The sequence below is a fragment of the Drosophila mauritiana genome, chromosome 2R, assembly GCF_004382145.1.
Source record: "Drosophila mauritiana strain mau12 chromosome 2R, ASM438214v1, whole genome shotgun sequence".
Classification (NCBI taxonomy): Eukaryota; Metazoa; Arthropoda; class Insecta; order Diptera; family Drosophilidae; genus Drosophila; species Drosophila mauritiana.
In genome coordinates this window covers 9,769,029-9,794,904 of record NC_046668.1, presented here as the reverse complement: position 1 = coordinate 9,794,904, position 25,876 = coordinate 9,769,029, and the positions used below count along the sequence as shown (strand labels likewise).

The window sequence follows — 25,876 nt, the reverse complement described above, 5'->3', positions numbered from 1 at the left end:
AAGCCCTCGAACTTGCGGCTAGATAAGAACTGTAACGCGGGCTGTATATAAGGTTGGACGGGCGGCATGTAAGGCAGCTTTTGCTAGCAACGCCCATCATGTTGAAGATCGTGATCCTCTTGTCCGCCGTGGTCTGCGCCCTGGGAGGCACCGTCCCTGAGGGACTCCTGCCCCAGTTGGACGGCCGCATTGTCGGCGGCTCTGCTACCATCATCAGCAGCTTCCCCTGGCAGATCTCCCTGCAGCGCAGTGGAAGCCACTCCTGCGGTGGATCCATCTACTCTGCCAACATCATTGTGACCGCCGCTCACTGCCTGCAGTCCGTGTCCGCTTCCGTCCTGCAGGTTCGTGCTGGCTCCACCTACTGGAGCTCTGGCGGCGTCACCTCCAAGGTAGCCGCCTTCCGCAACCACGAGGGATACAACGCTAACACCATGGTCAACGACATCGCTGTCATCCGTCTGAGCTCTTCCCTGAGCTTCAGCTCGAACATCAAGGCTATTAGCCTGGCCACCTACAACCCAGCTAACGGAGCCTCTGCCGCCGTTTCCGGTTGGGGTACCCAGTCGTCCGGATCCAGCTCCATCCCCTCCCAGCTGCAGTACGTGAACGTGAACATCGTTAGCCAAAGCAAGTGTGCTTCCTCCACCTACGGATACGGTAGCCAGATCCGCAGCACCATGATCTGCGCTGCTGCCAGCGGCAAGGATGCCTGTCAGGGTGACTCCGGTGGCCCACTGGTCTCCGGCGGAGTTCTCGTCGGTGTTGTCTCCTGGGGATACGGATGCGCTTACGCCAACTACCCCGGTGTCTACGCCGATGTTTCTGTCCTCCGCACCTGGGTGGTGAGCACTGCTAACAGCATCTAAGCGGATAGCCTGTAGGTTGGATGTGTCGAAATCCTTCAATAAATATTTCCCATTCAGAACATAGATGATTTGTATTTGGTGTGGGTACTTTTTTGGGTTTACAAAATCTTCATCGCGCTTTTGTCTTAAGTTCTAGTTTAAGTTAGTGGTTAAGCCTAAAGAAAAAGCTAGCGGAAGTTAAGTGTATTACACATACCATACATTGAAATAGGGAAACACTTCTCAAGGTTGCCCACGTCACAGGTCTTATCTTTTGTAGGGTTCACGGGTATTCACATGAAGTACGATAATTCGACGCACCTTCTGTGATTTCTCCGACCGATTTCAATGGGCTCAAGTGGCTAAGGGTAAACATTTGTCCAGGACCAATCTAATCAACTTCGAGTGCATCGCGTGGCTAAGGTTCCAATATATCTTCCATTGATAAGTTGAGTGATGGTCTGGACAGCTGTGGCAAGATTGATTAGCCGGAAAAAAAGGAATAGATAAGATTGCGCAGATTTGGACACTTGAAGTTGAACGCTTTGGTGAACCGTGACTGGTGAAATACTGGGCAGTGTGCATAGATGGTAGAATTGGATTGTCTTCTTTTTCTTATATTTGTGAATTAATTGCAACAACAATTGCAAATGAATAAACAATTTGCCGTATTTGTAGCCGATAATGGTGTTTATAAAAAGTTCCATTATCAATTCCATAATAAAGTTGAATTTTGCCATTTTTAAGTAGAAATTTTGATTGGCAGAGGGTCGTTCGTATAGCCACCCCTTATTTTAACGGGTATTTCCAACTCGACGTAGCATTGGTGACGTTTGTGCTAATTTGTGCTTTTAATGACCCATTAAAATTGTCTCTGCTATGACTTAACCTACTTATTGGGAATTACGTGTCATAGGAATCACCTTTTCCATTTCGGAAATGTGGTAAAAGTTATATCTTTGCATGTGAAATTTCCAGTAAACCTCAATTAGGTGAAGGAGTGTCTTGCCTAAGACTCACATATCCAAGAACACCAAAGTCAAGTGACAATCAACACAAATCCATATCTAATATTTAATTATGCGTTAAGAAAGTATGTCAGAACATATGGTATGAAATCAAATAAATCGTAGTAGTAGTAAAAATCCTAGTAAAATACACAAAACGTATTTATGCACATAGTTCTTGGACAATAATCGTTAAAAGCCATAAATGTTTTATTTGGGTCATCGCTTATTTTTTAAACTGGAATATTATAAAGGTGTGTCTTGTTAAATGCTCCTCTAATCACCTAGAATGACAAGGTCAAAATATGAGGACAAGCTATCTATCTATCTATATCTAATAAAACCCGTTGAAGTGCCGACTTCCGAGTTTTGACTGGTGCTGATTGATAGCAAGTCCGATTGATAAGAAACAAGTCTACTGCCTTCTAGAGCACGGTATGCTAATTCCATGGATCAAAAGATCGACCGATACTGTCAGCTGGCCACTCCATGGTTAACATTTCACCCACTTCATCAGCCTATACGCGCCTGATGGAAAGTTATAAATGTCTGCCATGGTTCGCTGATTGGTCAGTGTTTTTCCAGAATGCACGGATTAGTGGTTCTTTTAGTTTGCCTGGCTGTGGGTTCCGCCTGTGCCGGCACAGTCGGGGTCTCCAATGGTGATCCCTTTGAGCGCGAAGGTCGAATTGTGGGCGGCGAGGATACAACAATCGGAGCGCATCCCTACCAGGTCTCCCTGCAGACCAAGAGTGGCTCCCACTTCTGTGGTGGTAGTTTGATCAACGAAGACACTGTGGTCACTGCGGCCCACTGTCTGGTGGGAAGGAAGATCTCCAAGGTGTTCGTGCGCCTCGGTTCCACGCTCTACAATGAGGGTGGAATAGTGGTCGCTGTGCGGGCGTTGGCCTACAATGAGGACTATAACTCTAAGACCATGGAGAACGACGTGGGCATACTGAAGCTGGACGAGAAGGTGAAGGAAACCGAAGACATTCGTTACATCGAACTGGCCACGGAAACGCCACCCACTGGCACCACCGCTGTGGTCACGGGCTGGGGCTCCAAGTGCTACTTCTGGTGCATGACCCTGCCCAAGACGCTCCAGGAGGTGTTCGTCAGCATTGTGGACTGGAAGACGTGCGCTTCGGATGAGTACAAGTACGGCGAGATCATCTACGACAGCATGGTGTGTGCCTATGAGAAGAAGAAGGACGCCTGCCAAGGAGATTCCGGTGGTCCTCTGGCGCTCGGTAACACTCTGGTGGGAATCGTGTCCTGGGGATATGCCTGTGCTTCCAACCTACTGCCCGGTGTTTACTCCGATGTGCCCACTTTGCGAAAGTGGATCCTGAATGCAACCGAAACTTTGTAGATCTAACTAATAAACTAGACTGGCATACTAGAGGGCATACTTTCGGGGATTATATAGCGACTAGAAATCAAAAAGCTTCCAAGCCAATCTAATTGTTTAAATGTTTCATATGGATGATACATTTATGATTTATGGCAAATTTGGTTTTTGCTTTTTTTAAGCCTTTTAGCCAATGTATGTGTAAAAATTAGTATTGACTAAATTGTAAATATATATTAACGAGCCATGATCATTTGCTAATTTCTTTTAAATTGCTCCAAAAAGAGGAAAGGTATTTGATATACATTTTATTTAACCAATCGAAGCTTTTAATTGCTTCAAGTAGCTATTAAATATTTGATCACCCTGATACGCTTGGACTAAGGCTAATTGATTGGCTTAATATTAGTCAGCTATGGTTCAAGAGAACAGCTACCGCTCTCGGATGGCCATCTTATCGGTGTTAAAATAAAAGCAGTTTATTGACCAATTTGCGATATGAGCCAAAGCTTTTCGTTGATTTCGAGCAAAGTAAAAGATTCGATTTAGTCACTCTTCGAACAACAAAATGAACAAAGTCACATTACGCATTGTTGCGCTGCTGTTTCTTCTGGGAATCGATGCAGTGTCGCCGCAACCAGATGGCCGGATAGTTGGTGGTGGAGATACATCCAGTTACTATACCAAATATGTGGTGCAGCTGCGCAGGCGCAGTTCCTCGAGTAGCTCCTACGCCCAAACCTGCGGTGGATGCATTCTGGACGAGGTGACAATAGCAACCGCAGCACATTGTGTCTACAACCGCGAGGCGGAGAATTTCCTGGTGGTGGCTGGAGACGACAGTCGTGGTGGTATGAATGGCGTGGTGGTGCGAGTTTCCAAATTGCTTCCCCACGAGTTGTACAACTCTTCCACTATGGATAACGACATTGCCCTGGTGGTTGTGGATCCTCCTCTGCCCTTGGCTAGCTTTAGCACAATGGAAGCCATTGAAATCGCCTCGGAGCAACCAGCCAATGGAGTTCAGGCAACAATCAGTGGATGGGGTTACACCAAGGAGAATGGCTTGTCCTCCGATCAACTGCAGCAGGTTAAGGTACCGATTGTCGACTCCGAAAAGTGCCAGGAAGCCTACTACTGGCGACCGATCAGCGAGGGCATGCTCTGCGCCGGACTATCGGAGGGCGGAAAGGATGCCTGCCAGGGAGATTCCGGAGGACCTCTGGTTGTTGCTAACAAGCTGGCCGGCATTGTTTCCTGGGGAGAAGGATGCGCACGTCCAAATTATCCCGGCGTTTACGCAAATGTCGCTTACTTTAAGGACTGGATAGCCAAACAGCGAGTATCTTATGTATAACCAAGGGGATGTACCTAGCCGATTATATATAATGCCAAATAAAAGAACGTACTACAAACGCAAAACGTCTTTATAGTTCAGACAACCCGATTAAAAAACTGCAGTTATCGAAAAGCTTATATAAGTTCGGTAATAAACTCTTTATTGGAAATACTGACCATTAAGTCCACAGTTCAGTTTTTAAACGAATCATTGTTTACGTTTAGATTTTAACAGAAATATTATATGTTTCAGTCAAAGAAATTCAAAAAAATAATTGCAGCCATATCCTTGAATAAAAGAAATTAATTTACAACTATTGTTAGTTACATAAATTAAATGTTAAACGGTTTAAATCAATCCCAATTATGTTACCCAGTGTTATGGTAGCCTATAAATCCTAATCGCTCGTAGTAACGAATGACCATGCATATCCATTATAAAATTTATGATTCCTATATTCGAATCGGCCGTTAGATAAGCCATGGAATTGCCGGCCAAAAAGTTTGGGCCTTCAGTTCCGTATTCTCCTTGCCTTTGTAAACATGTCGAGCTCTTGGCTGGTTTGCCTCTTGGCCTTTCTCGTCAGTTTGGTGGCCTTGACTCAAGGTCTTCCCCTTCTGGAGGACCTGGATGAGAAGAGTGTTCCGGGAGGCCGCATTGTGGGTGGCTATGCGACGGACATAGCGCAGGTCCCGTACCAGATTTCCCTGCGCTACAAGGGTATCAGCACGCCGGAGAATCCCTATCGCCATCGTTGCGGAGGATCCATTTTCAATGAGACCACAATAGTGACAGCGGCGCACTGCGTCATCGGAACGGTGGCCAGTCAATATAAGGTGGTGGCCGGGACAAATTTCCAAACCGGCTCCGATGGCGTAATCACCAATGTCAAGCAGATGGTTATGCACGAAGGTTACTACTCGGGAGCTGCCTACAACAACGACATTGCCATTCTGTTTGTGGATCCCCCATTGCCGCTCAACAACTTCACCATCAAGGCCATTAAGCTGGCCTCGGAACAACCAATTGAGGGAACGGTCAGCAAGGTCAGCGGATGGGGAACCACTTCTCCCGGTGGCTACTCCTCGAACCAACTGCTCGCGGTCGATGTTCCGATTGTAAGCAACGAGCTCTGTGACCAGGACTACGAGAACTTCGGCGACGAGACCTACCACATCACATCCGCCATGTTGTGTGCCGGGAAACGGGGTGTCGGTGGTGCGGATGCCTGCCAGGGTGATTCCGGAGGACCGTTGGCGGTGCGCGATGTGCTCTATGGAGTCGTGTCTTGGGGCAACAGTTGCGCACTGCCCAATTATCCTGGCGTCTATGCCAATGTGGCGAACCTGAGGCCTTGGATCGATGCCGTTCTGGCGGGGCTCTAAATTAATTATATCACCCATTCCACGTTTTGTAAATAAATTGGCTTCTGCAGCCACGTGCCCTAGGGTTTTCCAAACTAAACGTTTTTATTAATCTTTACCCAATAAAATCAGCTTAATCAATGATTAGATGAACCTTGAGCGGGTGGATTATGGGTTGTCTGGCTTCCAAGAAATCAAAACCGATTCAAAAAAACATTTGAACAAATCCCCAAAAGTATGCAATGCCGATCAATTTAGGTTTAGAGTGGACCAAAGTTCATAAGACATGGAAAGTGTTGGGATTTTACGCTCTTAAACATTAATATTGGCGCCTAGTTATTTATATGACCAATAAAGGCATTCTTAGTTATAACACTTGGCCTAAATATAAGCTTTCTCCGAAGAGCAACAGTAAGGATTAACGTATTATTTATACCAATAATGTGTCACTTGGAACTTGGAATGTGTCAATCTTGGTCGGACCCTGTGCTCACACCGCTATCAGAAGCTATCTTGAGCACCGACCATTAAGTCAATCGATATGTTCAACCTAGCTAAGTCTAAATTGAAATCCGTAATCAGTTCGATTGGAACCTCACACCCGTGCGAATCGATGGAACGTGCGATGTGCACACCGCTACTGTTGTTGGCCATTGGGTTCGCCTCCGTTATATCCATTTCTGGCCAACCGGAGGGCAGGATAATTAATGGCACTACGGTAGATATTGCCCGTCATCCATATCTTGTCTCCCTTCGCTATCGCCGGGATGAGGAGTCCAGCTACAAGCACGAATGTGCCGGTGTCATCATCTCGGAGCAGGCATTGATCACCAGTGCCCAGTGCCTTTATGGCTTGCCCGAGGAAACTAAGCTGCTGGCTGTGGCCGGAGCAAACACCCGCAATGGAACCGATGGATTTATTTACCCAGTAGCCAATTGGACCCATCATCCGAACTACGATCCCGTGACAGTTGACAATGATATAGGTGTCCTCCTCCTGGATACACCCTTCAACCTCACGCACTTCGGAATAAGCTCAATTGGTATCCGCCCGGAGCGTCCTGCAGTGGGTAGATTGGCCACTGTAGCCGGATGGGGCTACCGGGAGGAGTGGGGACCCTCCAGCTACAAACTGGAGCAGACCGAAGTTCCAGTTGTGAGCTCAGAGCAGTGTACTCAAATCTATGGCGCTGGCGAGGTCACCGAGCGGATGATCTGTGCGGGATTCGTAACTCAAGGAGGCAGTGACGCCTGCCAAGGGGACACCGGTGGCCCTCTGGTCATCGATGGTCAACTGGTGGGTCTGGTGTCCTGGGGACGTGGATGTGCCCGACCCAACTACCCCACTGTCTACTGCTACGTGGCCAGCTTTGTGGATTGGATCGAGGAAACCATAGCAGCTGCTGGAGGGCAATAAACATAGGCATTTTCACGCCAATCGATACGCTATCTTCAAGTGGTTACCGCCGGATAGAGCTACCTAATTTAATAATAAAACCGTAATCAAACAAACAATATACTACGTTATCGTCTGTATTGGCCATTTCTTACGCAATTCGAAGATATAAAAGGTTTTGAGTTGGTCGAGGCTAGTTACAAGACGTTTGAATGGTAATTTGACTTAATATTATTACAGAAAGTCGATTTTGCCCACACTCTCTTTATCCGCAACGGTCTCCACCAGCCATTCGAGAACATCCGGTACGGAGCAATAGACTCCGGGGTATTTCTCACGGGCACAGCCCGTTCCCCAGGACACAATGCCCAGGAGTGTGTTGTTGTAGACCAGCGGACCACCGGAATCTCCCTGGCATGCATCCTTTCCACCTCCGTTGACTCCGGCGCAAAGCATGCGACTGGTCAGCATAATGGAATAGGCGCTCTTGCAGTTCGAGTTGTCCACCACATTTACGCTGACTTCCTGAAGGACGTCGGAGATGGTACCGCCTTCGCTGGTGGTTCCCCAGCCCGTAACGGTAACGGGTGTATCATGATCGGGCCGCTCCTTGGCCAACTCAATTGGCTGCACTGCGTCGTTGAACTTGAAATCGCCATCCAGGATCAGAATTGCCGCATCGTAGTCGTTGTTCAGAGTGCGGTACTTGGGATGAATGATGATCTCACGGACGGCCAACTCCTGCTGCGGACCTGTGGGGAACCAGATGTTCGAGGAACCAGCCACAATGGTAAGGTTTTCCGGTCCGCTCAACGTGTTCACACAATGGGCAGCACTGATGATCTGGTTTGATCTGTAAATGGTGCCTCCGCATCGGTGATTTCCTCTGTACCTCATCGAGATCTGATGCGGATAGTGGGTGATGTTCGTGTCCTGTCCACCGACAATGCGTCCATCGAGCTTCGGTATTTGAACCTCTTCGTTCCGGTTGATAGGATCTGCTAGGGAGCAGCCCACTCCGATCACCAGAAACACAACCAAAATTCGTGACATTTTCGAGCAACTGAACGACAAAGTAGCGCTATGTGTAGATTTATAGAATACTCGTATCCTTATCTATCGACTGTAGATTGGGATTGGATTGCCGATTACTTGGTAATCTAATGATAGTTTTCGTAATCAAGAAACAGACATGAACAATGGCTAGTCATAAATCTTGGTCACAATTCTTTCTGGCGTTTTCCCCAGATTACGTTTCTGGTCTATCCATGAGTGGTGGCCTTGCAAGTTGGTTTCGGTAAGTCAATAAACCCATCATTGATTATCTCGCTTTTCTAACTAGCTTTCACTAACTATTCATACATATGTACATATTTTATGTTGGTGGCTTGCTAAATTTATTTCTACCCAAAAGCAGGCTACACATACTTTCTTTTTATATAAAATATTTATTATTTTACATAGGTAAAACATTATAACGAAAGCTTAAGTTTAATACATTTACACTGACACTAACACTAAGATTGCACATTTCCGGCCCAAGACTGCTGACATTTATCACAATACGCATCCGTTACGATACTAAACGATATATAATGTTGATTGATTGCACTTACATTTCTTAGGGCTTGGGTTCGATTCCTTCTTCTATTTTGATATACTGTTGGTACCTGCACTTTGCGTATTGGATGCAGTTCCCCAGGGTTTCACTTTCCTAAGTACTAAAGATATCAGCTAGCTTAGATGTATTAAAATTGCACCTTGTGGTTTGGCAAGAATCTCAAAGTTATTGCACTGATTGTTGCTATTGCGTTTCTTAAGTCTTAAAAAGTAAGTCTTTCGTCATTTTTCCATATTGCACGACCCTATTAACTATTTATGCATTCGGCTATGCTTATCCTAACTCTTCCTAATCATCTTGTAGAGCACGGAGTGCGTTTCGATGCTCTCTGCCCCGGACTCCCACATGTCCTCCGCATTGGTCTCTTCGTCCGTTTCCGAAGATCCACAGCAGGTGCTTCGTCCGCGTCCATTTTCATCCGAGGAGTAGGATGACATTGTGGTGGTGCTGCCCCGCACGTTCCGCTCCTGGGAATTCGTTTGGGAATGGGAACGGGTCAGAGTTTTATCAGATTCCGCATCGCTGAGATCACAAGCAACGACTGCGTTGTTTTCCGGCGATCGACGACTGTGACCCGGAGAGACCATGTGCTCGAGGTCCTCGAACCGATTGTCATTCGGACCGCTTTCCTCTTCATTGTCCTCGATGGTGTCCACCCGAATGATCTGTCCGCGTCCACACGGCATCTTGAAATTATACCGATCGTAGACATTTCGCTTGTACAGCTCCGTGGAATCGGTGCTCATGTATCCGCTGTCCAGTTGACCAAAGCGTTGCTCGTAATACGTCTGGCTACCCGGTTGTCCCATACCAGCGGACTGAGCTGCATCTTCGATAATGGAGGCAATGCCGTCATCCTCGAGGAACCCGGCAGCATTTTTGCTACCATATGTAGGTGCTGGACTTTGGCTGGGACTAAACTTGTTGGCCGCCATGGTGACAAACTTTCGCCACGCATTCTTCAGGTCCTTGGCTTTTTTGGCGCGATCCTTTACTCCAATGGCAATCTGCATTCCAGCCGTGAGCTGAGCTTGTTCGATTTCGCAGCGATACACAGTTTGAACGTTTCCGCCGGAACTAGCATTTCCGGAACTACTTGCCGCTCGCTGGGGATAGGCAATGCCCACTGGAACTCCGGCGTTCCTGTACATCTCCTTTGTGCGCTCAGAAAGATGACTGCTACTCCTATTCGAACGGGAGCTTATGGACAGCGCATCGAACTGGGCCACATCCACCTCCTTTAGGTTCCTATTGCTGCCACCGAACTCCGGCTCGGGGGCAACGTCTTTTGGGGAATCCGGGCCAGCTTTTGAAACCTCCTCCCGCTGACTTTTCCGTCGATTGAGATACTTCGTCAGACTGTAGTCATTGCGCAGGCTGTTGATCTTTTTGTTGTAAATCCCTTCGTAGTCCTCTTCCGGTATCTTAGCATTGATTTTGGGGGATCTGGAACGCTTTGCATGAGTTCTCTCTTCGGTGGTTGCCGATATAGCACTGGACATGGTATTATTGCAGGAGTTCTCGAACTCCGAGGTGCCAGTGATCTCACTGTGCAGACTGTAGGCGTCTTCATCTGGAGCCTGATGTTCCGATAAGTTTGGGGGAGGAGGTGGTAGTGGTCGTTTGCTTTGCACCAACGGTGGGCAGTAATGCTGATTGACCTTTGGTCGAGAAGGAGGAGCTTTATCCGCCGGCTTCGGTGATGAAATCGTAATTGTGGTCTTGTTTACTTTTGTGATGTCCATCACTGAGTGGGTTGGTGAGGTCTCCATCAAACGCTGGCGACGAGAGTGCTTGGCCTCCAGGGTGAGAATACGCCCCTCCTCTTCCGGTGTTTGTGCAACCTTCTTCTCGTACTTGGCGCTCTCCTGGGCGATTAAAGGAGACTCATAGATCTCTCTCAAGTTCCTAAATGAGTTGCTGGATCGGAGGATGAAGGAAGCTGTCCTTGGTTTAATGCCCTGGTTGGGTGCAGAACTGATTTGCCGACTCAAATCCGGCAGAGAACTGATCTGGCTGAAGTCCGAGTCGACTGGCTTGTGCCCATCCCAAGCTGAAATGTCGCAGAAGCTCTGCTTCTTGGGCTTGCGATCCAGGGTATCAGGCTCGAATTGATCGCTATCCGTTCGCTCCAGATCGGAAGGGGGTTCATGTTCCACCTCGATGGTCATGCTTCCCCGAAAGGGCGTGTCATATTTGATTCGAGCTGCCGCCTCCTTCTGCCTTTGTTGCTGTCCAGGATGTGGATGCTGGTGCTTTGCAGCCAGACGCTTCTTCATCTCGCCCTCCTTGCGAAATCCGTCCATACGATCGTAAACGGTGTGACTGATCTCCATTTCCTCCTCGAGCGGCAGAGCGGTACTCAAGCTTGGACTCAATTGGGAACTCACATCGGATGATGGTGAACTGGATGAGTGGGAACTCTTGCGTTTGCTGGGTTCCAGACGTTCAAGACTATCCGTTTCGTAGTCCACGATCAGATACTGCGGCGATTTCCTTCTATAAATCGGGGAATCGGGTTGGAACTGTTTAAGAGATTTACGGCTGAGGGAGCTGTAATCCGGAGTGGGCACCGATGGTATGCTACTCTGCGTACTGCTATAGATATCCTTGATTCGTTTCTCTATGGTGCTATCGTAATCGGGCGTTGGAATATGCGCTGAAAACTCGCGCTTCAAGGAATCGTAGATGACCTCCGCCGGTTTCATGTTCCTCAGCATGTTGTAGTGCTGCCGATCGAAGGATGTGAGCGAGGTGGGCGTGGAATTGGCGGCAGCGAACTGATCCAGAACCTCGCTACGCTTCTTCATCGATTTGGAGCGACTGGAGGCACTGCGCAATGAGGCCGCAGGTGAGTCTGCCAGCATGAACTTGGGATTATTGTAGATTTCCCCGCCGGTCTCAGCAAATCCATAAACATTGGCGGCCACGGAAAAGGCAGAGAATCCCTCATAAGTGCTACCCACGTTTGTCTTCGGCTTGGGTGACTGTTCTGGACTGATCTTTCCGGTGCTTCGGCTAGAATGTGGACCCGAAGACGCTGGAGAAGATGACTTTGCATTACCTTCATCTGCTTTTGATTTCTGCATTGGAGGTGGCGGTGGTCGCTCCTTGGGCGCGCTTATCTCCTTTCTCAATGAGCCCTTGTTGGGAGATCCGGATGATGGCTTCTTTGCCGTCGGTGGAGCAGGTCTGTCGAGCGTCTTCTGCGACGGAGTCGCATCCGAGTTGGGTACACTTTGCAGCCACTGCTCGATGCTGTTTCGCTTGTCTCCCATTCCCTTCCCCGCCAGACTCTGCTGCAGCGGAATATTGAACATGGTGGGTGAACTGGAACTGGACTCCGGGTGCTGCTCCTCCGGAATTATGTTCAGAGAGGGTTGGTAACGCTTTGAGGCCATTTTGTACTTGGCAATGGCGATGACCTCGCGGATCTTCTGCAGGAACTCAATGGCAGCTTGAGGCGGTTCCTGAAAAGTTGGTAAAATAAGAACGGGTATCCATAGGGATTTATTATTTATTATTTATTTTAAACCCTCATAATTAAATAATTTCCTGAATTTGTAAAGTAAAACTTACCGCTAGTAGGTGAGGCTCAAAATAAGCGGGATTGAAGTAGAGCTTCTTGCGCACATTGCCACTGACCATGGCACGCAAGTTCTCCAGCTTCTCCTCGCTCATGAGCTCATCAATTACGGCCACATTTTCAGCGGGCAGACACTCGTTGTCCTGCAGGAAGTCATCCACATCCATTGCAGCATTATCTGTTCCACCCGAAGGTTTCGGCGACTTGCTGAGCTGTGGATGCACCAGCACAGATGTCTATAAATTATAGTTCTGTATATTTCATCAATCAGAATTATATAGCCAACCCACCTTGATCTTTTCCTCCATTTCGCACTCAGAATTCGAATTTGAAATATCGCTGGCGAAACCGGAATTGTGTTCTCGTTCACTCAACTGTGGAAAATGCTGCAGCAAGGGATTATTTTTCACAATGCCCATATCCTCCTTCAAACTGCCGATACTCGTACGTGTATTGGACTCATTTCCATTCCCCAGACCCATGCTATTGGAGGAGTATATACTACCCACTCGGCTAAAGGGTGCTCCATACGTAACCTGATCATTCTTAGGGTAATTGATATCGTTTGTCAGATTGTCTAGGGAATGACGAGAGCTGTGCCGCTTTCGTTTCTTCATGTAAAGATATAGAAACACTGAGGCCACGTAGATGAGACCCAAGAGCAGACTGCAGATCCCAATGACCACGTACTCCCGCATGGTCATGCCATCCGAAGTGGAGGCCAATGTGGTGGAGTTGGCTGGTTGGAAAAAGACCTCGGGGACATCTGTACATATAACGAGGTTAGGATAAACTTCGGTTTATTTGATATTATTCATTATTAATACTCACTGTGGGCATATTTCACAGGACTGCCATTCACTCTGAAGGCCACACACGGTGAGTGGACATTCCTGGGCGGCATGAGCGGCTCACCCTTGACGTGACTGCTGGCATTCAGAGCCATCGTCATGTCGCGACACACCAGATGCACCACAATCAGGCGACCCTGCATCTTCTGGCGGAGATCAGCTTCACCCAGCCACAGGAGGAAGCTGCGTCCCTCATCGCGGAACATGCGAAACGGGTAGTCGGTGTCTATGGGGTTCCGCAGATCCGACCAGCCATTGGAACCTAGGTACTGGGCTCCGGTTACCGCGCAAACGGGTGTGTGAATGCCTAAAAAGTTGAAAATGACAGTAAATGCCATTAATGAGCCAAAAGAATACACACACTTTCACTAATTTACCACAACTGTTTACATGATAAAATTTATAACTATATTGATCAATAAAACTTATTTAAAAATTGGTATTTAACAGTAATTAGAAACCAGTTGTATGTAATTCATTGATTATTATTGCTTAAGATAGAGTATCTTTCAAATTGTGAATAGAAATGAGTAATATCTGAGATACTACAATTATTATAGCAACTAAAAAGTGGTATTGTGATCTCTAGCTACTTACTGGCAAAGCTGATCTCCCTGCTGGGATAGATGATCTGACCCTTGAGCGGCAGGAAGACAAAGGGTATCTTTTCCGAGGAGGAACCACTCACGAATGGCGACAGGGAGCACTCTGTAACAATGAGCGGAAAAATGGGAAGCGATTAGGTGCTGGAGGTTGTGGGAAAGTACGTTCAAATGGCAGCGATAACGATCGACGCTTATCAATTACGAGTCGGAATTGGTAGTGAAACTACATATCTGTGCTGTTGTTTTTCCGGCCAGCCCAGCTCTTACTTTCGGTCCGACTTGGAGTCCGATTCCAATTCCAATTCCAATTCCGACTCCAACTCCAATTCCGATCTTCGGGTCGGATTCCAAGCCTGTGTGTTAGAGTTAGACCCCGAAATGGCAGCGGTCTCAGATTGTTTATGTTGGCAGACGACGGGCGAAAGTTTCCTTTCATTCATTAGCAGCGGGGAAACAAGCGATTTGTTCAATAATAATAACATTTTTTCCCTCTTTGCGTCACGTTTCGTTTTCATTCTGCAGCCCTGCACAATTTCAGTGGCGCTTATTACAGCATTTCTTTCATTCGGCTGGGCTTTTTTTTTCGATTTTTTCTCCACTTTTTTAGTTGGGCAACCATTGTGCTCGGATATGACAAAACAATGGATGGATGGATGGATAGTGTCTCACATGTGGGAGCGACTCCCACCGCGAAATGGAGCACACAATTTGGCTATGGAATCGTTGGATGGCTTCCGCAATGCACACTTACCATGGATGTCGTCCACGCAAATGCCCAGATCCTCGCGATAGGCCCGCTGATAGGGAAGACATCGACACGTGCACCCAGTCTCGCCGCTCGCATCCCCGTTCGCCACTTGACCGCGACCCTTCTGCAACTTGAGGCGACGGGTCAGGAGCTCCATTTGACCGCCGCCCAAAGACGAGGTCGCCGGATTGAGTCCATCTGTGGATTGGTGGATTTTCTCGGATTATGACAGGCACACATTACCATGCTAATCTCTCGCTTACCGTTGCCTTGACCGCTTCCATCGCCGGTCGAACGCACCAGCGACGCTGTGCCACTTGAGAGTCCGATGCAGGTGTCCGCGTTGCAGGCGCTGCTTAAACCTGCGCAGAGAAAACATTAAGATGGATTGAGTCGGGACTTCACAACATCTTCAACCGATTGACGGCTAATCAGACCCAACCGGACCGGACCGGGCCGGGCCGGGCCAGACCTTACTGGCAAAATTAATGCTGCTGTCAGCGGATCAGCCACGAAAAACCGACGCATCATCCAGTCGAAGAAGCCACATGCCAAGTCAACTGGCCAATGACAGTGACACTGGCACTGCGATCGGAAAAATACGCAAGACTCCAATACTCTTGCCATATATGAGCAAAATAATAAAGTTGGAAAATGTGGCAACAAATTGCTCTTGAAAATAACATTTTTATTAAGCAAAGGAAAGTTAAGCATTTTATAGATCATCTATCGCAATAATAACGGAACACTCTTCTAACGTCAAATATTTTCTTAATTTAAAACATTGCTTAAATAGCGTTCAAAATCATTTATTGCCGCATAAATTTAGAAATGGAAGAGTTCTAGCTAAGCTAACGTGAAAACATTCAATGAATGAATCAATGAATTCGAGCCCGTTGTTCTTTGATATTCCATCTATTTCCAAGTGGTTAACTCACCGCTCGTGTGGAAGGTATCGCCGTCGTGCTGTCGTGTCAGATTGATGAGCTGCCCGTTGGTCTGCTGCAGTTCCTCGAGCAGCAAGCTGGCCGGCATCAGTGGCTCCTCGCCGAGATCTTCGCTGGGATAGTGGTTCCTCGCCCTCGGGTGGGCGAGCGGTCGGGCAGCCGAAGTGGGCGTGGCAGGCGGAAGGGTGACGACAGCGAGCAGAAGGAGCAGCGGTAAGGATTGGAGCCGCATCTTAACAGCAACATAGCTGGATGGAACGCACTCTGGGGGATTCGACGCCGCAGCTGCAACTGGTTGAGTGGAGGAGGGTGGGCGGTCGGTGGTGGAGTGGAGTGGAGTGAAAGAAACAAGCACTAATTAATTAAAAATAAGTCCAAATTCGTAGCTAGCGAAACGAAACCAGCTAGCCAGTTGACATTCTTTGGGGCCCCGCTTAATGAGGCAGAAATTGTTTGGTCCGTTTTGCTGGAAATGCTGAAATGGAGCAACATCTACATCCAGTTGGTGCTAGTTTGCCGGTGGCTAACGGACAACATTTAAACAAATGTTGCAATTAAAACTCGTTCTGGCGGCAAGTGTATACTTATTGGTTGGGACTCGGCGAGGAGCGGGCATAATGCTGCACTGGATCAAGTGCGTCGCAGTGGGAAAACTGTATAGCGTTTACCGTTACCAAAAGCCCCGCTGCACTTGGCTCAGAACACCCCGTTTATACCGCTAATCAGTTGCACTTTAGCAGCTGCTTTCGGCCAGGCCAATTTACATAAATATTTCACACACACAGCGCGCGAAGGCAGCACAGAAAAATTATTGGGGACTCCTAACTGTTCATATCTACGAGTTCTACTGATCTCGGAAGACTGTGCTTGTTTTTTTTTTATTTTTGTTGTTCTGTGCTTTGCTTTTTTGGCTCTTCAAAAGAAGAACAAAAGAGACGGGTGCGTAGAGGTAAAGGCACATTATCTGGAGTCATAATGTGCGCGCGAATGAATGAGAGAAGAAAGCGATAAAAAGCAACAGTTGCGGCCTAATTTGAAAGTAAAATTTCTTTACAAAACGCAGTAGAACACAGCAACAAAAACAACGAGCAGCACAGTAGAGTTCGTTGCCTAAGTCTTTTGATTGACCAGCGCTGGCATCATAATCGCCATCCATCTACATTGGAGTCTACAAGCTTAGCCAGCTCTAGCTCCATCGCCATCTCCATCTATCACTCGACCTGCTGTACAGTTATGGCATTTAAAAACAAACAACAATAACATTTCCATTATTTCTCTTTCTTTTCCAATATGTTTACGACTTTGCCATAGTTATTCGGATTTGGTTTGATTTTGGGTTATCTAGTCTCGCTTTTCGGCTTGTCTGCATTTTCGAAACGAATTTAATGGCAGTAATGACCTGCTTTTCGCTTTTCCAACTGCAACATCAGCAACGCTCACAGAGCAATACCAACTGAAACTGATGCGATTTTGATGATGCTGGGAAAAAGACAAAAAAAAAATAGAAGAAAACTTTTGCTAATTCTGAGATCTGTTATTTGTGGTCTGTAGCCATATGCAGTCGCTGGATTACTTCTCCATGGGGCACCTGTGCAGGGTCTTGACTCTTGCGCACTCGACTAAACTCAATTAACAGGTAATTGAACCCAACTGCATAAATTAGCCATATTCCATCTATTCCATCTCATTTCAGCCCATTGCAGCCCATCATCCGCCGCCATGTACGCGATCATTAATTATTGGGCAACACGAAAGAGCGTGTGCGCATTGTTCTAAGTCTGTGCATAAATTTATCCATAATAAACAAGTGGCAGTTGTCCGAAGCCCAACATGATCGACGCGGAACATACCCCTAAAATTCTGGACTTGCCCAACGGAGCGGAAAGTGCACCAAATCCTTAACTGACCATTGGATTTGGTGTGCTAGGAAGCGAATTGTGGTTGTTTCGCATTATTTTTTATTTATTCAGCGAGCAAATATTTATACTCTAAGAAATTTAGTATACTTTAAGATGAGTTTTCTTATATTCGCTCCTCTTTATTTAATGTTATATGTAATGCACTAAAACCAACTAAATAAAAACTAATTTGTTCAAGATTTTAGTCACCTTTTGGCAAACGCAACCAGTCAGCTAATGGTTAGTTAATGGCCAACTTAGTGCTTACGATTGCTGGTCTAAGCGCAGTTAAGTTAAAAATAGCATTTTAAAAGGGTTCATTATTAGCCCATTGAAACAGTTAAACTTTCAATGGCTTGCTTTCTAATGCCGGATAAAAAAAACTTTCAATTTGTGAAAATCACACAAGTCATTTAAGCGCTTTTCTATACTTTAAGTGTGTATTCTTTTCTAAATCAGAATACTATATTCGAACTGGGCACAAGTTGGTCATACCCCGCAGAAAGCAACGTGTTCTGCAAGGGTGTAGAAATTACCACAACGCATTCTAACCTGGCCATTGCAATTCACATGAACATGCACCGACCATGGAGCTGGAGCTGGAGTTGGCGCTGGCTGCAACTCCAACTCCAAACTCCGGGCACCAGATGATGGGCCCATTGTCTGGCCGGAGCTGCCGCTACACTTCCGAGTGCAGTCGACGTCACACTCGGCGTACTTTTAACACTTAGAACACGCTAGCAGCAGCGGAGCAGCATGAAGGCAGCCGATTAGCTGGAAACTCTGGAGCATCATCCCAGCCATTCCAGCGCAATAACAAATTTCAAATTTATTCCGCTGTTATTTTTATTATTATTATTTTGTGTTAGCGGCTCCCGGCTCCGCAGTCCATTGTGCTGGCCAGAGGAGCGCATCATTTGCTCGCCGCCTTAATGTGCTTTAATACGTACTTAGGCCCGCCAACTTAGGGCCAACTTGGACTTGGCCGGCTGTCCAACGGTTTCGGCCGGTTGTTAAGACCGAATTACGACGGTGCAATGCCCGGCGTTTTGCTTTGGCGTTTTTTTCTAGCCCAAATTACTTTCTCCCGAATAAAAAAAAAAGATTTTCAATTTGGGAGAGTGCCCATGCCCAGTGACCTAAACTCAATTGGCAATGGTCTGATTAGCCGGAGCCAAGGGCCAAAGCAAGCCCTTTATGCCAGCACAGAAACAAAATCTAGATCTGTTCGCGCGATATTCCAATTTTAGTTTCATGTCATTTACTCACATTGCAGAGCCCGGTTGCAGTTCAGGTGAATAAATTAACACCTTTGGCCGTTAATTTTCCCGACAAGGCACAACCAGGATTACTTTTCGCACATAAACTTAAGCGGTTTCTTTTTCGGTTTTAACTTGGTTAACTTGCTTAACTTCACTTTGCATCTGCTGGCATTTTCACACATTTCTTCGGCAGCATTTTCTGCACGTTTTTCAGCATTTTTGAAACATCTTCATCTCGTGCCACACACTAAATAACACATAAACAACCAGAGTCGCGCTAACTGTTATTGCTATTGTTTTTAGAAAATTCGCTTCGGTTTCTTTTGTTTTCCTCTGTTTTGGCCGCAAAGAAAGCGAAGGCAGCGGCGGCTTTTCTTCGCGAATGGTTGTTTGTGGGATTTTCCTCGATATCTTTCGAACCGCTAAGACGTCTATCAAGGTCGCCGTCGGTGGAGCGACTGCCAAAGCAATCGCAGCTCAAAGAAACCAAAGCCGAATCCGAACACTGAAGACTGCAGACTGTAGACTGAAGCCTGAAGAAAAGTTCCGGAGAGAGGCGGTGCGCTCTTAAACGAGTTTTCTTTTCTGCTCCACGCTCTTATATCTTGAAAGTATAAGTTCGGTCCGTTTGTGTTTTGACAAATTGTACAACCAAACAGCCGAACAGCCAACTGCTGGCTGGCTATAGCTGCGTGTTGTGATGTGTGAAGGCGAAGATCTCTAACTGTAGACTAATTAACAAAGACTGGGACAGGTTCTGCATCGCGCATACGCCGTGTGGCCGGCGGTAGAAATGACAGGAATCCCCCAGTACCGTTCGAAGATTCACGCTCCAGTTTGATAAAAGCTGCGGACCAAGAAAAAAGACGTCATTTGTCATTGGTTCAACTCAATTTATGACAATTTACTCGCTTTAGTTGCGCTCGAGTGCAGCTGCACTTCATGGAATCAGCAAGATCTGCAGATTCACGATCTTAAGATCGGAAAAACCATGGATCCGGAGATCCGTGCAGCAGAACAAGTGAAAACTTTCGAAATGTTCCACGGCAGGTGGAGTTATGGGGCTGCCTCAAATTACACAGCCAATCTGTTTGACATAAGCGAGTTATAACATATATAGTAAGGCGGTCGGGGCAACAAGCCAAAAAGACAATTACCGCAAACGGGTTTCAATTAAAAACAGTTAAGCAGTGGCACAAAACGACAAAAAAACAAAAAAAAATATATATAGAAATTTATAGAAATATTGGCATCTCCTTTTGCCGGCGCTGCGTACGTGCAGTTTCCCAGTTGGAGACTGCAAAGCTACGCCAGTCTTCAGTATGCAGTTTGTTGCAGTCTTCAATACGCAGGCTACAGTCCGCAGTCTACAGTCTACAGTCTTCGTCTTCATTCCCATCGCGTCTGGCCAATAATTATACTTTAGTTGGCGACGCCGCTGCAACTATTTGCTTTGGCTGCATTTACAGTTTTGGTTTTTTTTGCCGCTAAAGTTGCCGCCCGTCATTTAGAAAGTTTTAGTTTCGTAGATCTCCATCTAATGATACCCAGCGTCCCGCCTTCTTGCAGCCACTACTCCACATTATCGTCCAAATACAGTTCTCGAGAATGGGCCTTCGATCGTTTATTCGTACTTTTATGACTGTGTCTATCTGCATTTTATGACGCTCACTGTTCGAATTTGTATTTCTGTGTCAATCGGATTCGGAGCTCGGAATCTCTGGATCAGTGGGGCTCCTGCTCCTCTGGGCTCTTCTTATCTCTCGGGCTGGAATAAATTTGTGGTCGATTTAGCGTTGCGTTACCTACACACAATTGACCGCGTATCTGTTCGCCATTTACCCATGCATGATCCATAAATCTTTAACTGTAAAAAGAAGCCCGATCGAGGTCCAGGTCCAGGTCCAGGTCTTCGCTCCAGTCCGGATCCACATCCACATCCAAGTCCTCGTCCTCGTCCTCGTCCATGTCCACGCCATGTCGTGGTCCAACTTATGCAAACTTTGGGCACACGTCGCTGGTTGGCCGCCGGCTGCGGTGAGTCGTCTGATCTGCTGCTGCTGGAAAACTGGGAAACCAGTTCACGTCTGGGATGCGTACACAGGGGGAAAAGATAGGAATGTCGAGGGGATACATGGTGGGATTGTTGAAGTATTAAATAACCTAAGCTGTTATGTTAGTTTAGTGTTAGAACTCAAATGCCTAATGGTATATCCTTTCAACTTGTCTTATTGGCTAGCTGTTTAATCCAAAGTTGTGCAATATAAGTTAATAGAATTTCCTAATATTTCTTGCAGTGGTACCCCCAGATCCCCCTCTGTCCACTAATTCCCTGCATTCCGCCTCATCTCGGCTTGTTATTGATACGCTGGTGGCGGAGTGGAGTGTGTGGTGCCTCCGGCCGAGCTAAACAAACTTGCAATTGTATTCATAAATAACGATTGAGAAATGTGTTCTTCTTTCCACGTCTGCGGTCGCGCACTTATTACCAATTGCTTCTGCAATAAACATGAAAATGCGCTCATTGAACTTGGTCCACTTCGAGTCCGGAGTCCATAACGGTTAATGGAGGATGCGAGTGTCTGTCCAGCTATCCAGGGTTGGTAATTATTGGAGTTCTCTACTTGTAGACCATCTCTGCATCCATTTATATGGCTATTTGAATATGGTCAAATGGGAATGTAGGTGGGTTCAGTTGGCCCTAATGGTTCTGGCTTCCATAATAACTTAACTTAAGCATGAAGACTTATAATTCTGCACCTTCAACTATTTGTCAACTATTTTCTGAAAGTTGTATGACAAGTGTTTTCTATCCTTTACCAGAGCTAATTAAACACACATCACGCACATAAATTATTTATAATTACGGAACGGTGTGCCTTATTCCCCTGCAACTCTTAATGGGTACTTAAAATCAGGTGTAAAACCATAATCTATATGGCTACCGTTTACGCTGCGTCACTTTTAATTGCTTCTAAAGTTTTATGATCATCGCAGAAATAATTGTCCACCCAAGTTAAGAAGAGCAATTAAAAAGTTATAATCCGACGATTACTTAGAAACAAACCATCCTTCTGTCCAGAACTCTTTAACCAGCACTAAACATCAGGTGTCAATCGGTGGTAATTTCGCCAAACACACTGATAATTGTTATTACTTTCGTTGCCCAGATTGAATAATTAAACTCCCCAAGCAGGAGGCGAATCTTCATTACCAAGATTCCCCATTGCGTGTGGTTAGGTTATGGATGTGGTTCTGCCGTTTTGATGGCTTGGCAAAGTGGCGTATGACGGCGCCATGGGGTGGCGTGTGCATCCTGGCCAAGATCCAATAGCTCCATTACCCTTCGGGCCTTGGGCGGCCGAGTTCCGGAGCCTATCCATCCATCGCAACGGTTGATTGACAGACAACAAGCCAAATGCATTTCAATTAAACGCTAACCGCTACGAATATTTCCATTTCTGGGTGAGTTGAGTTACTGATACCGTGTGTGTTTGCTGGTTCCCGTGTCTGGTCAGGTGTGCTCTGATCTGCAGCTTTTTTCGTGACCAGAGCCAGGCAATCCAAAGCAATCCGAAACGAATCGAAACGAACCGAACCCAAACCCGTAGGAGAACAATTCCAGAACAGCGGTCAACTCATCAGTATGCTGTATAAATTAGAGCATCAAACGGCGCTTTGCCAACTCGGAACTGGTCTATACTGTTAGTGCTACAGCACCACTATCCACTATCCAGTAACCCCATCCACAATTCAACTATTCAACTGTGGATGAGGTGGTGCATGTTGCAAACGCTTCTGGCTGGCTTCGCATGGGATGGGATGAGTTTGGATGGGATGTGTTGGGATGGAATAGCATACGATGGCATGGCATGGCATCGAATGGAATGGGATGGAGTTCAATGACGAGGCGCGGAGTCATCGACGCAACTTGTGCACATATTGTTGCAAAATTGATATCAATTTGTTTTAATGGCCGGCCCATTATGGTACCATTATATGGTTAGTCCGTGGGTTATAATAAAACACACTTTATTACAAGCATTACGGGCGACGCGCGCCAACAGGCCAACAACTGTGGGGCTATTGACTCGGATTGCATGGACTGCCTGGACTCCCTGGACTCGCTGGACTCAGGGGTCTGGTCTAATCCCAGATTGATTCCAATGGCCTTGCTAAATGCCCGTGTCCAGCCATCGGACGGTGGCATTAGCATGTTAGCATCGAAGCGGATATCCAGTGGTCCATCAAAGACACCAGAACCAGTATGGAGCCACCTACCAGGCCACGGCTGGATTATGACGAAAAGTGTGCTGGCGAAATTTGAATATCGAACTGGATTTCCTCCGGCTCATAAATATATCGGTGTCTCTGCGGGGCCTTTGGAGATCCTGATTAAGACATAACTCATTGTACACCGTTTAGTTATGCAGATGGGGTCCAGCCATGGAAGTGATATGCTACAGGAAGTTTATGAGCCAGGTTGATTGAACCCAACCCAGCGCAACTATTTGCTTCGTTGGGTGGAGTGAGGAGCACTTTGCGATGATCATGTTTTGCTATACGCTTCAAAAATTGTGAATAAACAGAACTCGCCATTTATGCAATATACAATATATTATACATTGTTCTTAATGATGCTGATGATCTAATGGAGCACCTGAGTCACGCGAAGTTGGGTTCATTGAACGAAGGGTCCATCAAACTATATCATCCGATGAGTAACTGAAAATCGATCGGAGCAGTGCGATTTGCAGCACATGTTCCCAATGCAATCAAATCATTTAAGGAAATCTACTCGGTGGGCGTTTTTTGCAAAACAATTGCTTATAAACATGGTAATTAGACCCTGGAGGCCTCCTTGTCCATATAAAAGGAACTGACCGCCCGCCTGGAGCTCAGTTCATACTTTTGCGCCATGAACGACTCGGGTTATCAATCAAATCTCAGCCTTCTGCGGGTTTTCCTCGACGAGTTCCGATCGGTTATGCGGCAGGAAAGTCCCGGTCTCATCCCACGCCTGGCTTTCAACTATGTTCGCGCCTTCCTGAGGTGAGTCTGGCATCGTCCATCACTCGGTCCAATCTTTATAATCCACTTTTTGCCATACCCACAGTTTGCTCTGCCAGTATCCCAACAAGAAGTTGGCCAGCTTGCCCCTGTACCGATGGATCAACTTGTTCATCATGTGCAATGTGATGACCACTTTCTGGGCCATGTTCGTGGCCCTGCCCGAGTCGAAGAACGTGATCGAAATGGGCGACGACTTGGTTTGGATTTCGGGGGTGAGATTTACAGATTCACCCACTCGCAAATGAACAAACTAATGGTTATTTCTGTGTGATAGATGGGACTGGTGTTCACCAAGATCTGTTACATGCATTTCCGCTGCAACGAGATCGATGAACTTATTTGGGATTTTGACTACTACAACCGGGAGCTAAGACCCCATCATATCGATGAGGAGGTGTTGGGTTGGCAGAGACTGTGCTACGTTATAGAATCGGGTCTATATATCAACTGCTTTTGCCTGGTCAACTTCTTTAGTGCCGCTATTTTCCTGCAACCTCTGTTGGGCGAGGGAAAGCTGCCCTTCCACTGCGTCTATCCGTTTCAATGGCATCGCTTGGATCTGCATCCATACACGTTCTGGTTCCTCTACATCTGGCAGAGTCTGACCTCGCAGCACAACCTAATGAGCATCCTAATGGTGGATATGGTGGGCATTTCCACGTTTCTCCAGACGGCGCTCAATCTCAAGTTGCTTTGCATCGAGATGAGGAAGCTGGGGGACATGGAGGTCAGTGATAAGAGGTTCCACGAGGAGTTTTGTCGTGTGGTCCGCTTCCACCAGCACATTATCAAGTGAGTTTTATGTGGCCGGTTACAAGTACTACAGGCGGTTTTTTTTTGGCAGATTGGTGGGGAAAGCCAATAGAGCTTTCAATGGCGCCTTCAATGCACAGTTGATGGCCAGTTTCTCCCTGATTTCCATATCCACTTTCGAGACCATGGCTGCAGCTGCTGTCGATCCCAAAATGGCCGCCAAGTTCGTGCTACTCATGCTGGTGGCATTCATTCAACTGTCGCTTTGGTGCGTCTCTGGAACTTTGGTTTATACTCAGGTATGTCATTTAAAAACATTGAAAACTTTAAGATAAATGAATAAACGAATGAGAAATAATCACTAGATATTGAAACCTTATTGAAATTTAGTTATTTTAAGATGTTCCCTGTTCTACTTTCATCCACAGTCTGTGGAGGTGGCTCAGGCTGCTTTTGACATCAACGATTGGCACACCAAATCGCCAGCCATCCAGAGGGATATATCCTTTGTGATACTACGAGCCCAGAAACCCCTGATGTATGTGGCCGAACCCTTTTTGCCCTTCACCCTGGGAACCTATATGCTTGTAAGGATACAAAAATATATATATTAAAAGATATCACGATATCAACCGTCCATTTTCAGGTTCTGAAGAATTGCTATCGTTTGCTGGCCCTGATGCAAGAATCGATGTAGTCTGTAGTGTTTATGGATTGTGAAAATAAAAGTTGGACCTTTTCTGGCCATTTGCATTTGCATGGCTCGTTTGGGTTGTCGCCGCGCCCATTGACACTCGGTGGCAACAATGGGGTCGGCCCACGCACACCCAGCGGCGACAGGTGCAACCCAGCTGCAAAGTGCAGAGGAGGAGCCCATGATGCAGTGCCTCTGGAGCCAGCCTCGAACTTATTCAGACGTGACACGCATTGTCATGATCTGACCCAACGGCAGACAAAGAGGAGCGGTGATCGTTTAGTATTTGGTATTTAGTATTTGGAGTTGGAGCAGATGCTGCTCCATGCCCTTCACAAGTGGGAAAGTCGCCCGTGTCCATGAAACGTTGACCGGCCGAAATGTCATTATGTGCCATGTGCACATTCGGCCAGAACGAATAGCTCCACCACTCTCAGAACTTCAACAACACACCCAATTTAGCGGGTGCGTGTTCTTATGCACTGAAAAAAATATCTGTCTGTCAACAAATGTCATTCCCATTTTTTTTC

General features: G+C 46.7%; 8 protein-coding genes across 9 annotated transcripts; 6 read left to right on the top strand and 2 right to left on the bottom strand.

Moving 5' to 3' along the window:
• The first annotated feature begins 87 nt into the window (after window positions 1-87).
• LOC117137862 (trypsin alpha) lies at window positions 88-932 on the top strand. The gene has a single exon (XM_033299577.1). The coding sequence runs from the start codon at window positions 99-101 to the stop codon at window positions 867-869; it is 771 nt and encodes a 256-aa protein (XP_033155468.1). The 5' UTR covers window positions 88-98; the 3' UTR covers window positions 870-932.
• A 1,509-nt stretch (window positions 933-2,441) lies between these two features.
• Window positions 2,442-3,260, top strand: LOC117136506 (trypsin theta). The gene has a single exon (XM_033297450.1). The coding sequence runs from the start codon at window positions 2,442-2,444 to the stop codon at window positions 3,228-3,230; it is 789 nt and encodes a 262-aa protein (XP_033153341.1). The 3' UTR covers window positions 3,231-3,260.
• Window positions 3,261-3,771: 511 nt separating this feature from the next.
• On the top strand, window positions 3,772-4,662 carry LOC117136470 (trypsin eta). The gene has a single exon (XM_033297402.1). The coding sequence runs from the start codon at window positions 3,778-3,780 to the stop codon at window positions 4,564-4,566; it is 789 nt and encodes a 262-aa protein (XP_033153293.1). The 5' UTR covers window positions 3,772-3,777; the 3' UTR covers window positions 4,567-4,662.
• A 418-nt stretch (window positions 4,663-5,080) lies between these two features.
• Window positions 5,081-5,998, top strand: LOC117136669 (trypsin zeta). Its single transcript, XM_033297671.1, has one exon. The coding sequence runs from the start codon at window positions 5,091-5,093 to the stop codon at window positions 5,931-5,933; it is 843 nt and encodes a 280-aa protein (XP_033153562.1). The 5' UTR covers window positions 5,081-5,090; the 3' UTR covers window positions 5,934-5,998.
• A 501-nt stretch (window positions 5,999-6,499) lies between these two features.
• LOC117137269 (trypsin eta) lies at window positions 6,500-7,429 on the top strand. The gene has a single exon (XM_033298632.1). The coding sequence runs from the start codon at window positions 6,526-6,528 to the stop codon at window positions 7,327-7,329; it is 804 nt and encodes a 267-aa protein (XP_033154523.1). The 5' UTR covers window positions 6,500-6,525; the 3' UTR covers window positions 7,330-7,429.
• LOC117137267 (trypsin-7) lies at window positions 7,430-8,361 on the bottom strand. The gene has a single exon (XM_033298631.1). The coding sequence runs from the start codon at window positions 8,359-8,361 to the stop codon at window positions 7,543-7,545; it is 819 nt and encodes a 272-aa protein (XP_033154522.1). The 3' UTR covers window positions 7,430-7,542.
• A 409-nt stretch (window positions 8,362-8,770) lies between these two features.
• Window positions 8,771-19,279, bottom strand: LOC117137266. 2 transcript variants are annotated; one of them, XM_033298629.1, is made up of 9 exons: window positions 18,834-19,279; window positions 15,658-15,957; window positions 14,983-15,081; window positions 14,723-14,917; window positions 13,964-14,074; window positions 13,347-13,673; window positions 12,806-13,281; window positions 12,509-12,751; window positions 8,771-12,399 (listed from the first exon to the last, which is right to left on the bottom strand). In XM_033298629.1, exons 2-9 carry the CDS (start codon window positions 15,896-15,898, stop codon window positions 9,208-9,210), a joined length of 4,884 nt encoding a protein of 1,627 aa, XP_033154520.1. In that variant the 5' UTR covers window positions 15,899-15,957; window positions 18,834-19,279; the 3' UTR covers window positions 8,771-9,207. The 2 variants fall into 2 exon arrangements, with proteins under 2 accessions (XP_033154520.1, XP_033154521.1); XM_033298630.1 differs by having other exon boundaries at window positions 12,509-12,727.
• Window positions 19,280-23,744: 4,465 nt separating this feature from the next.
• LOC117137953 (odorant receptor 47b) lies at window positions 23,745-25,373 on the top strand. Its single transcript, XM_033299714.1, has 6 exons — window positions 23,745-23,878; window positions 23,943-24,111; window positions 24,174-24,691; window positions 24,744-24,951; window positions 25,081-25,239; window positions 25,299-25,373. The coding sequence occupies exons 1-6, from the start codon at window positions 23,745-23,747 to the stop codon at window positions 25,347-25,349; spliced, it is 1,239 nt and encodes a 412-aa protein (XP_033155605.1). The 3' UTR covers window positions 25,350-25,373.
• Window positions 25,374-25,876: the final 503 nt, after the last annotated feature.

Coding starts and splice junctions, on each gene's coding strand:
- LOC117137862 (XM_033299577.1), top strand. CDS start 99: ATGTTGAAGATCGTGATCCTCTTGTCCGCCGTGGTCTGCGCCCTGGGA.
- LOC117136506 (XM_033297450.1), top strand. CDS start 2,442: ATGCACGGATTAGTGGTTCTTTTAGTTTGCCTGGCTGTGGGTTCCGCC.
- LOC117136470 (XM_033297402.1), top strand. CDS start 3,778: ATGAACAAAGTCACATTACGCATTGTTGCGCTGCTGTTTCTTCTGGGA.
- LOC117136669 (XM_033297671.1), top strand. CDS start 5,091: ATGTCGAGCTCTTGGCTGGTTTGCCTCTTGGCCTTTCTCGTCAGTTTG.
- LOC117137269 (XM_033298632.1), top strand. CDS start 6,526: ATGGAACGTGCGATGTGCACACCGCTACTGTTGTTGGCCATTGGGTTC.
- LOC117137267 (XM_033298631.1), bottom strand. CDS start 8,361: ATGTCACGAATTTTGGTTGTGTTTCTGGTGATCGGAGTGGGCTGCTCC.
- LOC117137266 (XM_033298629.1), bottom strand. CDS start 15,898: ATGCGGCTCCAATCCTTACCGCTGCTCCTTCTGCTCGCTGTCGTCACC. Junction 13,282..13,346: donor TCCTGTGAAATATGCCCACA/GTGAGTATTAAT, acceptor TTATATGTACAG/ATGTCCCCGAGGTCTTTTTC. Junction 12,400..12,508: donor TTGAGCCTCACCTACTAGCG/GTAAGTTTTACT, acceptor CCAACTTTTCAG/GAACCGCCTCAAGCTGCCAT.
- LOC117137953 (XM_033299714.1), top strand. CDS start 23,745: ATGAACGACTCGGGTTATCAATCAAATCTCAGCCTTCTGCGGGTTTTC. Junction 23,879..23,942: donor TATGTTCGCGCCTTCCTGAG/GTGAGTCTGGCA, acceptor CCATACCCACAG/TTTGCTCTGCCAGTATCCCA. Junction 24,692..24,743: donor TTCCACCAGCACATTATCAA/GTGAGTTTTATG, acceptor TTTTTTTGGCAG/ATTGGTGGGGAAAGCCAATA.